This window comes from Cucurbita pepo, chromosome LG14, assembly GCF_002806865.2.
Source record: "Cucurbita pepo subsp. pepo cultivar mu-cu-16 chromosome LG14, ASM280686v2, whole genome shotgun sequence".
NCBI lineage: Eukaryota > Viridiplantae > Streptophyta > Magnoliopsida > Cucurbitales > Cucurbitaceae > Cucurbita > Cucurbita pepo.
The window spans coordinates 2,158,358-2,175,952 of NC_036651.1; the positions used below are offsets into that span (position 1 = coordinate 2,158,358).

General features: G+C 36.2%; 4 protein-coding genes across 7 annotated transcripts in view; 1 reads left to right on the forward strand and 3 right to left on the reverse strand.

Moving 5' to 3' along the window:
• The window catches only part of LOC111810731 (tRNA dimethylallyltransferase 9), an 8,310-nt gene extending 5,060 nt beyond the window's left edge, over positions 1-3,250 (reverse strand). The window contains exons 1-5 of one of the 2 annotated variants that reach the window (XM_023697491.1): positions 2,879-3,250; positions 2,212-2,265; positions 1,566-1,608; positions 1,311-1,419; positions 657-855 (exon numbers count right to left, since the gene is read on the reverse strand). In XM_023697491.1, the coding sequence (XP_023553259.1) occupies positions 657-855; positions 1,311-1,419; positions 1,566-1,608; positions 2,212-2,265; positions 2,879-3,148 (675 nt within the window). In that variant the 5' untranslated portion in view covers positions 3,149-3,250. The remainder of the gene's footprint in view (positions 1-656; positions 856-1,310; positions 1,420-1,565; positions 1,609-2,211; positions 2,266-2,878) is intronic. The other variant, XM_023697490.1, reaches the window with a different exon arrangement.
• Positions 3,251-4,518: 1,268 nt separating this feature from the next.
• On the forward strand, positions 4,519-7,086 carry LOC111810866 (protein trichome birefringence-like 31). The gene is made up of 5 exons (XM_023697680.1): positions 4,519-5,136; positions 5,230-5,401; positions 5,573-5,772; positions 6,188-6,334; positions 6,533-7,086. The coding sequence occupies exons 1-5, from the start codon at positions 4,760-4,762 to the stop codon at positions 6,885-6,887; spliced, it is 1,251 nt and encodes a 416-aa protein (XP_023553448.1). The 5' UTR covers positions 4,519-4,759; the 3' UTR covers positions 6,888-7,086.
• LOC111810865 (UBP1-associated protein 2C-like) lies at positions 4,941-13,112 on the reverse strand. 3 transcript variants are annotated; one of them, XM_023697679.1, is made up of 3 exons: positions 11,705-13,112; positions 7,055-7,096; positions 4,941-4,968 (listed from the first exon to the last, which is right to left on the reverse strand). In XM_023697679.1, exon 1 carries the CDS (start codon positions 13,011-13,013, stop codon positions 11,706-11,708), a length of 1,308 nt encoding a protein of 435 aa, XP_023553447.1. In that variant the 5' UTR covers positions 13,014-13,112; the 3' UTR covers positions 4,941-4,968; positions 7,055-7,096; position 11,705. The 3 variants fall into 3 exon arrangements, with proteins under 3 accessions (XP_023553447.1, XP_023553445.1, XP_023553446.1); XM_023697677.1 differs by lacking the exons at positions 4,941-4,968; positions 7,055-7,096 and adding an exon at positions 7,521-9,562; XM_023697678.1 differs by lacking the exons at positions 4,941-4,968; positions 7,055-7,096 and adding an exon at positions 7,521-9,585.
• A 1,188-nt stretch (positions 13,113-14,300) lies between these two features.
• LOC111810342 (multiple organellar RNA editing factor 8, chloroplastic/mitochondrial-like) lies at positions 14,301-17,003 on the reverse strand. Its single transcript, XM_023697054.1, has 4 exons — positions 16,553-17,003; positions 15,916-16,013; positions 15,753-15,818; positions 14,301-15,275 (listed from the first exon to the last, which is right to left on the reverse strand). Exons 1-4 carry the CDS (start codon positions 16,951-16,953, stop codon positions 14,572-14,574), a joined length of 1,269 nt encoding a protein of 422 aa, XP_023552822.1. The 5' UTR covers positions 16,954-17,003; the 3' UTR covers positions 14,301-14,571.
• Positions 17,004-17,595: the final 592 nt, after the last annotated feature.

The following is a 17,595-nucleotide window of genomic DNA, read 5'->3' on the forward strand; positions in this document are numbered from 1 at the left end:
AAAAAAAAAAACGAAAAAAAAGGAAAGTCATAAATATGGAGTATCTTTGAACTACCGAGTCAAAGAAGCCTAGAAAAAAAAGATACTATGAATAATGATCTAAGTCACACTGCCAGCACTTCATCAGTCTTATCTTTTAAAAGATCCTTTCATCTCTATCCCTTTAAATATTCCGGACTTTCCACAAGAAAATAAATTAATTACTCTTCCTCATATATGTTTGAATTCTTCCGTAACTTCTTTATTTCTTTCATTCTTTATTTATTTCTATTTTTAGTTTTTTTTTTTTTTTTTTTTTTTTTTTTTTTTTTTTTTTTTTTNTGACAGATCAAAATAGACAAAACGGTCAAATACCAAAGAACGCAACCAAAGAGTCACAGAAAACCCTCCTGATTGATATTGTAAATTACAGCACGAAGTATCCCATCATATACATCATATAATGTAGTTATCTCAATCCAAATTAAACAGGAAGGTACCTATTAAACCAAGTCTATAGAATCAAGCTAACATGAAATTGCTTGAGCAGATAGACCTTTATGGTTCACACACAAAACCAAGACAAAGAAGACATGCTAGCGCAAATCATGCAAATAGAAGAATAAGCATCCAGAAATAGAGAGTATCAAATAAACAAGGCAAGAACAAGAAATTACCTTGACAATCTCATAGCTACGCCGCAATCGGTACCAATCATTTGTAGGTAAATGCTGCGCTCTAGGATCACCAGCTTTGACAACCAATTGCACAGCTGCATCCCAGTCTTCATTTTTCTGCAGGTCAGCTAACTCAGAATATACTTCTACAGCAACGTCTGGGGTGGCCTTCGGAACATTGGGTTTGCCATACATGAACCTTCATTTGATCTCACACCCAAAATAAAAGCTACTTTACAAAATGTTTTTTGTATGATATATTCAATAGCAAAAAGTTGAGCAACCTATTCTACTGAATAATTCGACCATCATTGAGCTCATATGACATCTGTTGGGGGGGGAGTTGGTGGGACAATATTATACTTGTTCAACATTGTCAATGATACTTTTTTTCTGTTCATCTAATCAGTCATTCTCATCATATGCTCTATTGTTCTTTCACAGACTGGGGGGTCCATCTTCTAATAGCATTAAGTCAGCATTACATGCAAGAAAAAGACACAAGCACCACTAACACCAACAGTCATGCTTCCAGTTCCATTCATTAACTAAGGACGAGACGTTTTGTGCTAATCCTATTTTCAATAATAGTAACCAACAGAAAGAAAAATTCTTCGAATACTTTTCCAAAGGGAAGGCCATTGTGGTACACACCATCTTAAATACAATCCTGTCCCACCAGAAACTATTGGAACACGGCCATTATCAAGGATACATCTTGTCGCTTGCCTAGCATCCTCAAAAAACTGACCAGCAGAATATTCTGGACAAATTTAACAATGAGTTCAAAAATTCTTGCACACAAGAAATATCAATTTGTTCACTGAATGTCTAAATTACATTACAAGCGAATATGGTAACATAAGTTGGAGTTAAATTCCCAGATGACAGAGCCAGTGAAAAGCATACCTTCATATGGACGTAGTATGTCAAGCAGATGATGCGGAACCTCCTAAAATAGAGAGAATGAAATCTCGATCGAATGAGAAGTGTATTCAATCAACTTGACAACAGAATTTAAAATATGTATATCTACATTAGCTAAAACAGTCACTTAACATTATTAATACAAATGATCTCACTCGGCCATAATTAAAGTAATCTTATCTTTAACCCAAAAGTATAAAGCATACTTCAGGAGACAAGTTATATGTGAAGTAAATCAAGATTCACTTATCAATATCAGAAACACATGGGTGAATGGACAAACGTCTCTATCTGCATTCATGGACAAACAAATCAATTCCATTAAAAGGACTCCAATATCAAGACTGTATGATTCATTTTTACATTTGGGATTTGAGACTACGCAATCAATTATTCTCAATATTATTACGCTATTCCAATTACAGCTTAACGACTCGTATTTGATTATTCATAGTTGAATTAACGCAATTTCTACTTTTATGTCAATTACACCTTTTCTTCTCCCCTCTCGTCAGCTTCTCAATGTAGAATTCCTAAGCGTCTTTAAAACAGAGGACTAGACAAGGATTCCTCAAGCTTCAGGTACTAATTAATAGCAAAAATTTAGAGCACGTAGGATATAAGTCACCTGTCTATCCCTTGCAGAAGGCTTGGCAGATCCAATATCAAGACCCTGATATACCTGAAATTAACCAGAATGAATAATATTAGCATTCAAGAAACTGTTTCATTAATATTACAAACTGAAAGCCATACAAATTCCAAAATAAGAAAACATGTTAGCGATGGAACCCTTATCTAGATACACAGCACACAAGCCAAGGAAAATTGCTTAAAGCTAAAAGAAATGTTGCTCTCTCGAAGTATTAGAGCTAAGAAGGCACTGGTTTCTCTTCTTCCCAAAAATTTCGTGGCACCAAAAGTTGTTTCAGGTTTGGAAAGATATGGAAAGATACGTGAACGAGAGACGCTAGAAAGTTTGAAATTCCCGTGCATTGATGTATCGTGCTTTATGCACATATAAATGCTAAGATAAACATGTGTATTGCAGGCTATCATCCTAATATTTTGTACCAAGTCGTTTTCCAGCCTTGAATTCCATTAATCTTCTGTAAAACAAAGCTTACCTGACTAAATTTATTTGAGCCAACGCTATTAGATTCATTTGCACAACTCGATGAACTCAAACAGCCATTGAAAAAACAGAAAACTGAAATTAAACTCCAATTCTAGTTTCGTTTTCATTTTCCTCCCATTTTCTCAGCAACATACAAAGACAGACATTGTCAATTGACCTGGACAGAGTCGGCGCTGATAATTTCACCATTGAGACGCTTAGCAAGCTCCATAGCAAGCCTGCTCTTCCCAGCACCAGTCGGACCAGATATAACAATCACCTTCTCCTTCCTTTCCTTATTGGCGGTGGCTGAAGCAGAGCAGAAGCTCGCAAAAAGTCGCCGCCGGCGAGTTCCCCGGTACGAAATTGACCGGAAAAGAGGCCTCTCCGCCACGTAGGGAAAGCGCAAACAGGAAGTGTGAAGGCTGCGCACTCCATTGTTCAACATTCTTGAAAGAACAGCTACCGGAGTGAGTCTCTGCGGCGAAGATATATCAATTTCATCATCTGCAAGTGTTTTATCAGACAAATTCTTTTATTTCATTTTCCAGATATTTATCTATTGAATTAATGAAATCTTTTCTTTGTGCGTGGAATTTTTATTTTCTAGGGTTTAAATTGCGCTCAAATCTTAGATTAGGGTTTATTTGAATTTCACCCCATCATCTGAACAACTTGAATAGAGTTCACAACTCAATCAAATTCTTTATTTTCGGTTTGAACAACTTGAATAGAGTTCACAACTCAATCAAATTCTTTATTTTCGGTTTGAACAACTTGAATAGAGTTCTCAACTCAATTAAATTCTTTATTTTTGGTTTGGGTTAGATAGGGTTATACCGTTGTTATTTTCTAAAAAATATTATATTTCTTCGTGTTATATTAACAACTTAAATTTCAGCTCATATATCAAACATTCACAAGTCACGATGTATTATTAATATCGTTTACTAACGTTAAATAAATTTTAATTTTGACAATAATCTTAAAAGTATGGTAGAATTAAATTCGATTGTAACCCTATTTTTTGAGTTGGTCGAGTTAACCCAATAAAGAAAAAAATGTCAACTCGTGAACCGACTTGAATTTTTGTTTTTCAAAAAATTCAACTTAATTCACACCGACAACCTTCATGAGTTAGGTTGTGTAGTTTATACTGGTTGAGTTATCGAGTCATATAATGAACACCTTAAGATTAGTTCTATCAATATTTCTATTTCAACTCTGCTTTTATTAGATTTTAAATATTAGATTTTATATTTAATCAATTAAAAAAATCAATATTCGTATTCCACAAAATAAAGCCTATCCTTTTTTTAAGTTTGATTAATAAAATTGAAAATTTAAGAGTAAAGNTACACAAAATAAAGCCTATTTTTAAGTTTGATTAATAAAATTGAAAATTTAAGAGTAAAGCAAATTTTCAAAGTTTGATTAATAAAATCGAAAATTTAAGAGTAAAGCAAAATAAAGGTCTTCAAAACAACCCGATAATCATTTTAAGAAGCTCGACATTTTATCTAACAAAAAGATCTCTGAACAATATTAGAACAACTCAATCGGTTAAAATCAAGATTGAACATACCAATATAAATGTCGAGAACTCAATTTTATAGAAACATCGATGAAATATCGATATCGATGAATATTTTTAGACACATTTTAAAAACGAGAATTTTAAAATATACATTTATACTAAAAAATTAACGTTGTATACTTTTAAATGAATTAACCTACTAATTACTAACATTATAATCACGTGAATTAAATTTTACCGCTATCTTTTAAAAAATTTCATTGATTTTTCTTTTACAGTATATTGAAACATTGATTCACTCTTTATGCCGATATCGAACACATGACCGATATCGAACTCGAGATGGAAAAAAACATAGCTTTGTAATGCATGAAACTACCACCAACATTCCACCAACTGGTGGTTGCACAAATAGAGAAAGGATACTTCAAACTAAAGATATTATCAAGACTTCAATAACTTCCCAATAAACTCAATGTCCAACAATAGTAAAGAAAATAAACTCATCACCAACAAAAGAAAATGTTGAAGCAACTCTCGTTCGATCGACAAATTCATTCCGCTTTTCCGTTAGCATTGGCAGCTTTTCTCATCTTAGGACTCGCTCGGCTAGTTTTAGATGATCTCAAGAGTCATGGAAGCTTTGTCTTCAAGATGTACGGCCGACCAAGAAGCGAAACCCGTCACCAACTACCTGTTGTTGTTTCTTCGAAGGATCTCGTAGATGAAGACTGCAATTTGTTCGACGGGAAATGGGAATGGGATAATGCATCATACCCTCTTTATGAAGAAGAGACATGCCCATATCTAGTTAAACAAGTTACTTGCCAAAAGAATGGAAGACCTGATTCTTTCTATAAGAAGTGGAGATGGCAGCCTAATTCTTGCAATTTACCGAGGTATCGCAATTTGTTTACTTCTTCGATCCCGACTCGGGATTCTAGTCTCCGACCTTATAGTCGAGATTATAATGGTATTTGGGACGGTTTCAGGTTTGATCCATTGAAGCTGTTGGATATTTTGAGGGACAAAAGAATAATGTTTGTTGGGGATTCAATACAGAGAGGGCAATTTGAATCAATGGTCTGCTTGGTTCAATCAGCCATTCCCAAAGGAAAGAAATCCCTTCAAAGAGTTCCTCCCAGGAAGATCTTCAAAATTGAGGTACCTCAAAGGCTCAAAAGCTGTGAAAAATGCATACCTATCCATCATAAAAGTTCTAACATTCTTATACTAAAAAGGAAGAACAATATACTTCCATTTTGAAACTAGAACCAAACAGAATATCGATCGTTTCAGAATTTGTATACTCACGATTTGGATTTGTCGATTCAGGATTACAATGTATCCATTGAGTACTACTGGGCACCGTTTATAGTTGAGTCGATTTCTGATCATGCAACCAACCATACAGTGTTGAAAAGAATGGTGAAGCTTGACTCCATAGCTAACCATGGCAAGCACTGGAAAGGGGTTGATGTTTTGGTGTTTGAGAGCTACGTCTGGTGGAGATACAAACCCGTGATCAATGCAACGTATGTATTCTATTCCTAAAGTTTCTTGGTTGGCTAGTCCCTAAACTTGGGAAGTCGAACTCATTTAGTTCCTAATATTTCAACTTATGCATGAACATTGAGTCGTGATTCCACGTAGTCATCATAGGAAGTAGAGAGTCGAACAAAAAGGAAAAGTAGTATGACCAATATACCCTCCTTTTTAATCAATGATTCGAACAACTCAATTTTGTCTAGCTATCTACTTCTACTAATTCCATCTGACATCACGTCATGTCCAATCAACCAATATTTATCTTTCAGTATTCTTGACGAGATCGACCAAAGGAAGGACACGTTCAGGAGTGAAACATGCCTAAATTCTTCGAAGTTATCTAATGTGACTTTTGTGATTTAATGAAAGTCCTTGAGATTGATTGTGTTTCCTTCTTTTAAGGTATGGATCTCCAGAGGATGTAAAAGAGTATAATGTGAGCACGGCATACAGATTGGCAATGGAAACATGGGCAAATTGGCTAGAATCCAACATCAACCCAAAGTCTCAAAACGTCTTCTTCATGACAATGTCTCCAACACATTTGTGGTGGGTTTCATTCTAAATGTTTTTCAGACTTTTTCAACCATTTACAGCTTAAATTTGCTTCCAATCCAGCCAAGGGTAGTAAAAACAAGGCTCCTAAGTTCTCTATGAAGTTTCTTTTCTTCATAACCTTCCTTAAATTCATTCCATCTCAGTTTAAATGGTCACTAAATAGGAAAGAAAGCAACTTATCTCTTGCAGGAGCTGGGAATGGAGGCCAGGAAGTGATGAGAACTGCTTCAACGAGTCTCAACCAATGCACCATCCACACTGGGGCACTGGTTCTAGCACAGAGATTATGGAAATAATTCATGATACTATACAGAATCTCAAAGTAGATGTAACTATATTAAACATTACACAGCTATCAGAGTTTCGAAAGGATGCACATACGTCGGTTTACGGGGAGCGTCGAGGCAAGCTTTTGACCAAAGAACAGAGATCTGATCCAAAAAATTATGCAGATTGCATCCATTGGTGTTTACCAGGAGTTCCCGATACATGGAATGAAATTTTGTATGCTTACTTGTTAAGAAACCATCAAAATCTTCCATAGATTTCAACCGAAACATCAAAGGCGAAGAATCTCTCAAGATATTTAGGAACTTGAGCATAGCATAGCTCACCGGATAAGGCTTTTTGACTTCTTCGAGATCGTAGGTTCTCTTTTTCTAATAGATATCTGTGATGTAATATTCTAAAAGACTAGAAATAAGAAAGTACCTTGTTGGCAAGGTGAAAAGTCCAAATTCCATCATCTACTTCCTGTGAGGTCAAAGGGAGGAATAGAAAGGAATTTAGATCAAAATTAAGAATTTGCTGCTTCAATTTGATTATTGTTTCCTTGAATCATAATCTGTATATGACAACTAAAAGTTTAGTCAGTCTAAAGAATTATCTACTAACGCTGACATTCAATGAGAACTTCAAATCATGCTCAAATTTGGATCATAATGAACTGAATCCAATGTCCTAACTATTTTGAAATAGTCTGAAGTATCTACTAAAGCAATTTTCATCATCATAATAATTTCAATATCACATAAATATTGCAATTTATTGATACCACTATCTTGTTTTGCCCACTAAATCACCTTCCATATGATTCATTCGAAATTTATCAGTGACAATATTTTGTATACTTTCACCAGCAAAAACAAAATGAAGAATGGTTTATGCACAAGGAGAGTATTTTAAATGGTAAAAGAAGGCTTTTCCTATTAATTAGGAAATTGCAGCATCTTCAATACACAGAATCTAGCCTTATTGTGTATCAAATCTTGTTTAAGTACAACACATACTTCATCAATAACCAAAACGAATAATTATGTCCTCCATAGAACTCAAGGACACAACCGTACATCTATATAACAGATAGTCGAAACTAGAGTATAGAGAGACGCTATGGGTCAACTGAGTGAGCTTCAATGGTTCAATTGGTTTCCTTAGAAAGGATGTATCAAATTTCCCCTACAAATTTATGTGAACAATACTCTTCTTGACTGATTTTGAGTCTTCCAAACAGGTGCCCCAGTGGGAGAGTGTCCATTCGTCACCTCATTTCATATTCCACCAACCAGAAAGGCAACAGGGGAAACAATCAAGAGCCATTTGGGCTAAAGATTTTGTAGTTATAAATTTTGGGCCGATATGGAATGGATTTTTAAGCACTTCAAAATACATTCCAAACCGGTCCTGAATCTTGCAACTGACTAACTCTAGGACAACAAATTTGCTAATCTTGTAAGTTGAAACAATAGAATAGCACCCATTTCTAAAATCCATCTTACAAATTCCAAACTTATACAAAATTCTAAACCTCCAAACAAGACAAATGGCCATAAACATGCCCTCAGAAACCCCACTGACATAGCCAAAATAACAAATTACATAGTTGGCCTTCCCAAACTTATCAACCAAATGCGTCTATACACCTAAAACTCCAGCAAAATATAATTACCAAATGCTCATCATCTCTCCACAAAACACACGCCACAAAAAATAGGGAAACAAGTCAAGATTCAACTTCAACCCCCAAAAGCTACTGATAATATCATAGGATCAAGAAGGAAGAAAGCCAGCTCCAAATAAGCTTGCATTCATATTTATTTATGCATGTTGCCTATATTAATTTTCTTTCAACACATGAACATAATAGAGAGTAAAAAGGACAATGAGAAACAAATCTTGTCGATATCCATAAAACACAACATACACCACCCACTGTTAACCAAGGCTACTTCGGTCTAATCACTACAGGACAGAAAATTAAACAAGCAATTGACTGAAACAAAAACGAACTCAATCTATCACTATGCACACAGGTATTTGGTCCAAGCATCCAGCTCAATATGCACTTAATCATCAATGAATGCAACTAAGAGTCACAGTTCAGAAGTGAAAATATCATCTCTACGATCCGTATCTCAAAAAACCAAGCGGCCAAAGATAAGATATACAAAGGGCTTCAAGTAACATTCAAATCCAAGTCTGACAAAGTTTGTGGCTCCATCAACTTTTTCAATACAGAGATACAACATAGCAGAGCAGCAATAGAAGTGAATCCACACAGCATGGGCACACAAAACAAGTTCAGCGAATAGAACCACCATGGATGTTTATCTACTTCCTTCATCCACCATTCACAAAGAATGAAGAGTAGCAATAGAAAGAAACCATTCCAAAAGTATGACAATAATAATGGAAGAGAAGAAGTAGAAACCACTTGGACAACAGGAACTGCAAAGGATTCAAAGTTCCCAGCAGACAAGTAGCAACCAAGACAACACAATGTTTTTCTAGCACGTTGAAATGCTCAATCAAGATGCCAGATCAAGTAATACCCAAATTGAAAATATTAAAACATCATATTCTAAGCAATAAGTGCTTAGGGTGAAAAAAGTACAAGCTCAGTAAATGACAGACGGAAGAACACATTGTCCACGTATTATGAAAGCAACAGAAAGCAGACAACTACAACAACAAGAGCAAATAGTAGTACTCAGAAAATACTAAATTTACTACTAGTAGATAAGTCAAATAGCACAAGTAAGTCATTGGGTAGAGTACACAAATTATCTAACTTTCTAACTCTCTCTTTGACTAACAGTAACTATAAATGAACAACTCAAAGGTGCAGTCAAACAGCAGAGGCCACAAGCAAAGGTAATGCATTCATCAAACCAGAGTAACAGTCTGCAATCAACGCAATCACCAGAGCACATAAAGCATCTGCGCACAACAAGCATCATAACCTGAATCAGAAACCCATTCAACTAATTCATCACTACACTCAATCATACAAGAAAAGGTCATGCTAAGTGAAAGCAAATTATTCAAACATAATGTTCTAGCAATCATCTAACCTTGCTAAAAAAAACTACAAATAATAAAAAAGAAGAAAAAAAAGGGGGGAAATTTAAGTACAGATAGCTAACATAAAATAAATAGTTCAAAGGAAAATAGTTAAGATTTAACCAAAACTTTGACATTATATAGGCATTTTTTTAAAACAAGAAACCTGAAATTATGGAAGACATGTAAAAAGGAACCCATTGGCATTGTAAAAGTGTCCGAATGCCTATATTTACAAATGAAATACCCGAAAGCAATAATATAAGAAATCCAAACGCCTCTTAGATGACTAGAATTATAAAGGTGAAAAAAAAATGCTAAACCAACATTTCAAATAAACTAGATGATAAATTAACAATCCCTTCAGTTGTAAACAAAGTAAAATTCTCCAGTAAACCACAAAAGCAAGATTTGGATTACTGTAATCAGAGAAACAATCAACTTTAACAGTAAATAAATATATTCTAACAGGTAGCGCCACTAAGAATATGAAACCAATATTCTCGGATAATTCAACATTTCTAAGCCACGTACTATGCGCTACAGGGATAAACTGCTGAACAAATGGCAGTATTCAGAATAAGAAACAAATATTATATGTAGGAGAATAAACAGATATATATAACAGAGGAGAAAAGATGAGAATGTCTTCATTGCCCAAACCAAATGGTAAGTTAAAGGAAGAAAAGATGAGGCAGGCAAGGACAGGATATGTAGGAGTGCCAAGTTCTCATTTACATAGATAGTAAATGAACAAATAATACCTTCCTCCTTTCAATTTCCACATCCTCATGGTCAAATGACTTAAAACATATCTGATCATTTATAAATGTATATATAAGATTAGGTGCTTCTTAAAGCCAACAATTCCTTCACCTATTAATATTAATAAAGAAAAATGTTTCAGGAAACTACAAAGGTCAAAATCTAAGCAATTTTGATTGCAGCAATTCCAGAAATAATCAACTTTAATTGTGAAACGATAAATTCAACAATTAATTCCTATGAAAATATGAAATCAACATTCTCGAAAATCCAACTTTCCAGAGGAACATAACATGAGCTAATAGAGGGATAATTTGCAGTACTATCAGAAGTGTTTTCTTACATGATGAGAAATAGGTATCATCATTGTAAGAAGTCAAACACACACACACACACACATATATATAAAAGAAGAAAAGACGAGAATGCTGTCTCTTTCAGATAAAAATGATCATATAACAGGAAGAAAATAAGGGAGCAGGAAAGAACAGGCAAAATAGAAGAATAGGATTTAGAGTAGATGCATAAAAATGAATCCATCCCTTCCCAGTTTCATATCCTACATAATTCTAGTACGAATTGACTTAAACATATGTGATAAATCACAATGACGCAACCAATGCATAGCAAATATACCAGCTAAAATTCAAATTTCCTAGATTGTATCCCAATCACATCTACATTTCAAGTCCTAACAACATAATGCATGAACAAGTGAAATTCCAAATAATAACCGCACAAACGTAAATATTATCAAATGCGCAAATATTGAAAATAAGGTTAAAGGACTAAAGACGGCTCATGGCAATACCAAGAAACAAAATCCAAAAGTGGAAATTGCTATTAAATTGGAAGGTTCACTAGTAAAAGAGCCCGCCAACATTAATAGTAACATACGAAAATGATTTATTAAGAGAACTTCTACGGTTCAACAGTCACCTTGACAATAAGCCGAACCCAAAAAATGCTAGAGCAACAAAAACTAAATAAAAGAAAAAACTAAATGTGAAATGTCGAGAAAACAAAGATTTGCAAGCAAAACATGCATCTATGGTAAGCTCAAATGCTAAAAGCCATAAAACTAAAATTAATAACGGAAAACCCCCAGGAATTTAACACCATCAAGCAGAGGGGAAACGCTGCGAAGTAATTTTTGGAACAAACATGAAAAATAGTAAGAACAAGGTATGGGTAGCCAATCTAAAATCACACACTTGATGCAATAATTGACAGTAAGAATGAAAACGAGAATACCTCAGTAATATGGTGGCATATTGGGATACAATCCTCCAGGTGGAACACGTGGTGCTGGTGATGCTCCTGCCTGTTGATGGTGGTGATTTGGGTGCCCGGATGCTGATGACATGCTATAATGCCCACTATCCGGATAACCACCAGAAGGCATTCCAACCGAACTCTGAGATAACCTATACAGTGATGAAACACCCCCAGCTCCGCCCAATCCACCTCCAGAACTACCCAAGCCCCCACCTACACTTCCCATACCACCATATATTGAGGAACCGGGCCCGCCGTACCCACCACCATATGGACCGCCACCATATCCGCCGGAGCTGCCCTGCGAAGATAGAGCCTGACTACCGACAGAGGATATTCCTGGCCCCATTGAAGAGTTGAGCGGATGGTGACCAAGTGGCTGCGCCCCTTGAGGGCCACCAGAAAAGCCTCCATACGATCCCATGCCACCCGGACCACCATACTGTCCGCCCGAACCGGGGATTGCTGATGGAGGAGCCATAGGCATACCATCTCCATGCAAGTTTCCTTGACCCGCTCCCGTCGTTTGAATTCCATCCGTCCCACCGCCAGGTTTCCCTTTCTTCCCATCGTTAGCGTATTTACAACTCAACTGCCTTCCATCAATCGTCTTGATTGGATCAACCAGAGCTGCTTGAGCACCCTCTGCCTTTTTGTACACAAACAAAGCATAGCCTCTACACTTACCCGTCTGCTTATCGAAGCCTAGCGGTCCCTCCTCAATTTCTCCATACAGCGAAAAGTGTGCCAACAGTTTATCGGCCGGCATATCCATTGGAACATTCGCCACATAAATTTTCCTCAACGACAAGTCTGCAGCGTTCGAACTCTGCCCAGAAACTCCCACTGCAGCCAATTGCGTCACCGTAACGCGGCCATCAATTGTCTTGCTCGGTTCCTTCAAAGCCAGTATAGAACCATCAACATGCTTAAAAGTCACAAAGCCATAACCTTTCGATTTCCCAGTCACCTTGTCAATAATAACAACAGCTTCTTCAAGCTCGCCATAAGCGGAAAAGAGAGAACGCAAACCTTCTGTACTAGTATCGCAACTAAGACCCCGAATAAACAGCTTCCGCTGGGAGACATCTCGGTCTGCAATACACCGTACTGCATCAAGAACATCCACGTGACGCGAAACTGCATCTTGTAAAATATCGATAAGCTGGTCCGGAGTGAAACGATCAATGATCTTGCGAGCGTCTTCAGGAGTAATTCTAGAGAAAGAATGGTCGGAGGAGTCGACGCCATTTTCGTCCATCCTCCGCTTCTTGGTGACGTCCATGGCGTAAATGAGACGGAGAAAGGAGGTCCCTGGAGGTGTAGAGTAAAAGTAGAGGAGGAAGAAGAGGGTGAAGCTAAAAGCCCTAATCCGAGTGTTGGAGCGATGACGGAGACGAAGATAATGGCGGGTAGTTGATTCTATAATATTTTAATTGGGCTGGGTCGTACCCAATTTCGGGTCGGACTTTTTATGGGCTTATGGGCTTTCAAAAATATTTAACTTTGTTTTTTTTTTTTAATTACACCCTTTTAATTTATTAAATTACCCTTAAGCCACATGGTTTCTTATAATTAATTTGTTACTTTATTTTAAATCAAACCCTATAATCTGTTAATGGAAATATATTAAATAAATAATTAAAATAATTAATTTAAAGGTATTGTATATAAAAAAAATAAAAAATATATATTAAATAAACCATAAAAATAATTAATTTAAAGGTACATTATATAACAAAAATAAAAAATATATAAAAATATTTTAAATTAATTTAAAGGTACTGTATATAACAAAAATAAAAAATATATAAAAATATTTTAATTGAAATATATGCTTAAAAGTCAACTTAGTTTTGGAAAATAAAAATATTTATAAATTGAGATATAATAATATTGAACTTACTTCTGAAAAATAAAAAAATATATAAATTAGGATATAATAATGTTGCAACAAAAAGATAATAAATACATTAAAATTTAAAATATACTTTAAAATTATTTATATATATAATTTATGAACATTAACGCTATAATTATTTATATATATAATTTATGAACATTAACGCTATAAGCCTTGTGTATATATAATTTATGAACATTAGCTAAAATTATTTATATATATAATTATTTATATATATAATTTATGAACTTAGCTAAAATTATTTATATATATCACTTATAAACATTAACGCTATAAGCCTTTGATTCATATGTATAAATTATAATTAATATATTCTAAATCATATTGCTAAATTAAATAATTGTTTGTATTACTTAATAAATAATATATTATTTAAAAAAATTATAAGATGTGAGAATAATTATTTGTAATATATAATGAACAAATGTGTTATTTAAAAATAATATAAAAGAAATTAAACAAAATAATAAAAATAAACATGAATATATATAAAAGAAATTAAAAATAAAGAAATTGATGAATCGATGTCACATTCGGATGCAAATGCAGAATAAAGAATTACGATATGGACATACAGAGAATTGATGGGTTTAAACAATGTTTGCGTTTTTGTCACAGCTAAAACTGAATGAGCATTGATGAAAAAAATGGCCAAAAGAGACAAATACCATTTGCCCACTTCATAAACAAAGGAAACATTATGAATATTACATAATTTCATGCATCTTTTAAACAGTACTTCGAATTTAGAACTTCTAATGGGTTTTTTTTATAGCATATTCCTACTCAGAAACCAAAACTAAAACTCTATCGTTCGTAGCACCAGAACAAATACTCAGTGACCAGAAGGATTTAAGACTTGAACCAAGCAGAGCCAATAAATCCAAACAACTAATGAACTCCCTGACCAGTTAAGGACTTACTCGTGTTGCTTGTTATGCACATTACTGGACCATCCACCAGCATTAGGCTGCCCTCCTCCTCCATAGCTGTTTTGTGGAGGTGGCCCGCCGGAGTTTGAAGGTCCACCGTAGTTGTTTGGCGGTGGACCTCCCCAATAGTTGTTTGCCTGTGGCCCTCCATAGTTGTGTGGTGGTGGTGCCCCGGAGTGCGGTGGTGGTGGTGGTGATGCATAGTTGCGTGGTGGTTGTCCAGCATAGTTGTTCAGTGGTGGCGGCGGCGGTCCGCCAAAGTTGTTTGGTGGTGGTGGTGGTGGTCCTCCCGCATAGTTGTGTGGTGGTGGCGGCGGTCCGCTGAAGTTGTGTGGTGGTGGCGGCGGACCGCTGAAATTGTTTGGTGGCGGCGGTGGTGGTCCTCCTGCATAGTTGCCTTGGGGCATTCCTCCACGGTTCTGAGGCGGCATACCGGCGTTAAAATTGTTGGGAGGCATATTGCTTGGAGCTGGCGGACTCATGTTTGGTCCAGTAGGTTGATTTGGTGAAGCATTTGGAAATTCTCTACTTTGCATGTTTTCCCTCCTCCTCTCAAAGTTTCTTGACCTGTCAAAATTACGAGGTCTATCGTTGCGCTTATTCCTCTCATTCGCTCGAGCATTGTTTCTAATCCATTCCTCGTGGTACTTCGGGTCATATGGAACAGCTTGTCCGTTGATAAAAGGCTCCCCTGCCAAAGGAAAAACAACGCAGAAAATCAGATAATAGTTCTGTACAGCTCCATACTAAACAGCAAAATAGTTTTAGCCACAAGACGTGGACCAGCACAACACCATTTAGCGAGTTCTCCAAAGGGAAACACTACAACAAAAAGACACTGGCTTACAATTGACCCTTGATTGTTTGCAAGAAATACAAGCTTTTCGACTATGTTTGTCGGTGTAAGGACGAGAAACTTAAAGATTAGAGCTTTCATTGAAATGCTCCATTTACGGACAGTTTGCTCAGGAGTGCATTACATTCTGACACATTATTTTAGTTTATTAGACATATTAAGAACGAGACATGAAGGAGTCAGGACCCTACACCATCATACAAGAGCTTCAAATTTTCAAGCATATGTAACTCTGCCTCCATACCAGGAATACTCAATTAGAACTACTGACTTCTATTTACAAAAATTTGACACTGAAAGAAAAGGAATTACCTCCATAATCTTTATTCTTGACATCCAAGTATGAATCAGGAAGGACCCAACGAACCTTAGGCAGCTCTGAGGAGGAAAAGGCACAACCTCATACAATCAGTACAAAAGAAAGAAATAACCAACACAACGAAATAAAACAAAACAGGACATAAAGGTATGCCACCTTTAATCTTGTAAGAAAGTTCTTCAGAAACAAGGCACCCAAATGCAAAGTAGCATCTGGTTGAAACAGAGTATATCTTCATCCTAGCTTCTTCCTCACTGTAACAACAAGATGCCAAATAGGAAAATGCAGTAAAAATCAGATACCCGAATGATTTCAAATAACATTTATCAAATAGACACCGCCATACGGCAAAATTATCCTTTAGTGAAAGAAGCCAATAGAACAAAGTAGTACCTGTGGTGAGCCATAATTCCATTCAGAATTCTCAAATTCCATCTCCCATAAAAATTTCAGAGCATATTTATAAACAGTCGATACTGATAATGATTTTTGTAAGAATTGACAGTGACCATAATTAGAGACTAACAGGTATGAATATATTTGAACATATTTTGTCGAGTGATAACCATCTCAAACATTGGAAAAACTAGGACAAATCCCATGAGGAAATTCTTCTCTACATACTTTGATTCAGCGCCAGAAAAATTAAAGCATTCACCATTCTCTTCTAGATATCTTACTATAATCACTAAAATACCAAAAGAGACACGATTAAATACGATCATTAGGGCAGGCCAATGTTAGGGAAAAATAAAAAAAAAATCTAACACAATCGACGAGAACAAAACTTCACCTTCCGATAACCATGGCAAGCGTTTTGATATAGCTGTCAATAATCTCATCCCTGGTGGGATCCCCCTCTGGCTTCTCCATGACAACGAGCCAGTGCTCAAAATCACAACCATCGAGCAATATAGTCTCCTTGGGTGGGCGATTAGACCAGTTAGGATTCGGGTCGTTGAGAGAGGAAGAAGTCGCACGGGTAGCAAACTCCCTCACGCTCGGCGCCGGAGAGACGCTGCGGAAATCAGCGCCGACTATAGCAGTGAGGGGACGGAGATAGCGCAGAAGGGAGGAAGAGGAGCAAGAAGAGGCGGAGATGGCGGCTCGGTTGGCAGTGAGAAAGGAACGAGAGAACATAGACGTCAAAATTAGGGTTTTAGGGAGCGAGCGAGAGAAGAGCTGAGTCGCCATGAGAGAGGGCTGAAACAAAGACAGGGTTTTGCCGATGGCTTATCACTCTTTAAAAAGGACGCTTATTACAATTATTTAAATTATATATATATATATATATTAACAAAATTAGTTAAAGAAATATATTTTCATTAATAACAATTTTATATTTTGTTTTTATAATAAATTTGGAAAACTTTTTTTTTTTTTTTTATTAAGATTTCAGGAATATTTTCTTAAATATAGTTTTAAACTTAATTAAAACAATGTAATAAATTAAAAATAATTTCCTAGTACCCTAAACCCTACTTGATGTCCCACATAGGTTGGGGAGGAGAACAAAACACCATTAATAAGAGCGTGGAAACCATCCCCTAGCAGACCCGTTTTAAAGGCTCGAGAGGAAGTTCGATAGGGAAAGCCCAAAGAGGACAATATCTACTGACCCCTAGCAGACCCGTTGTAGATCTGGGCTGTTACAAATGATATCAGAGCCAGACACCGGGCAATGTGCCAGAAAGGACGCTGGCCCCGAAGGGAGGGGGGGAGGGTGGATTTGGTGGCGGTCCCACATTGATTGGATGAAGGAAATAGTGCACAGCCAGACACCTGATGATATGCCAGCATTCTCGCTGTTTCTCAAAGGGGCGTAGTCACGAGGTG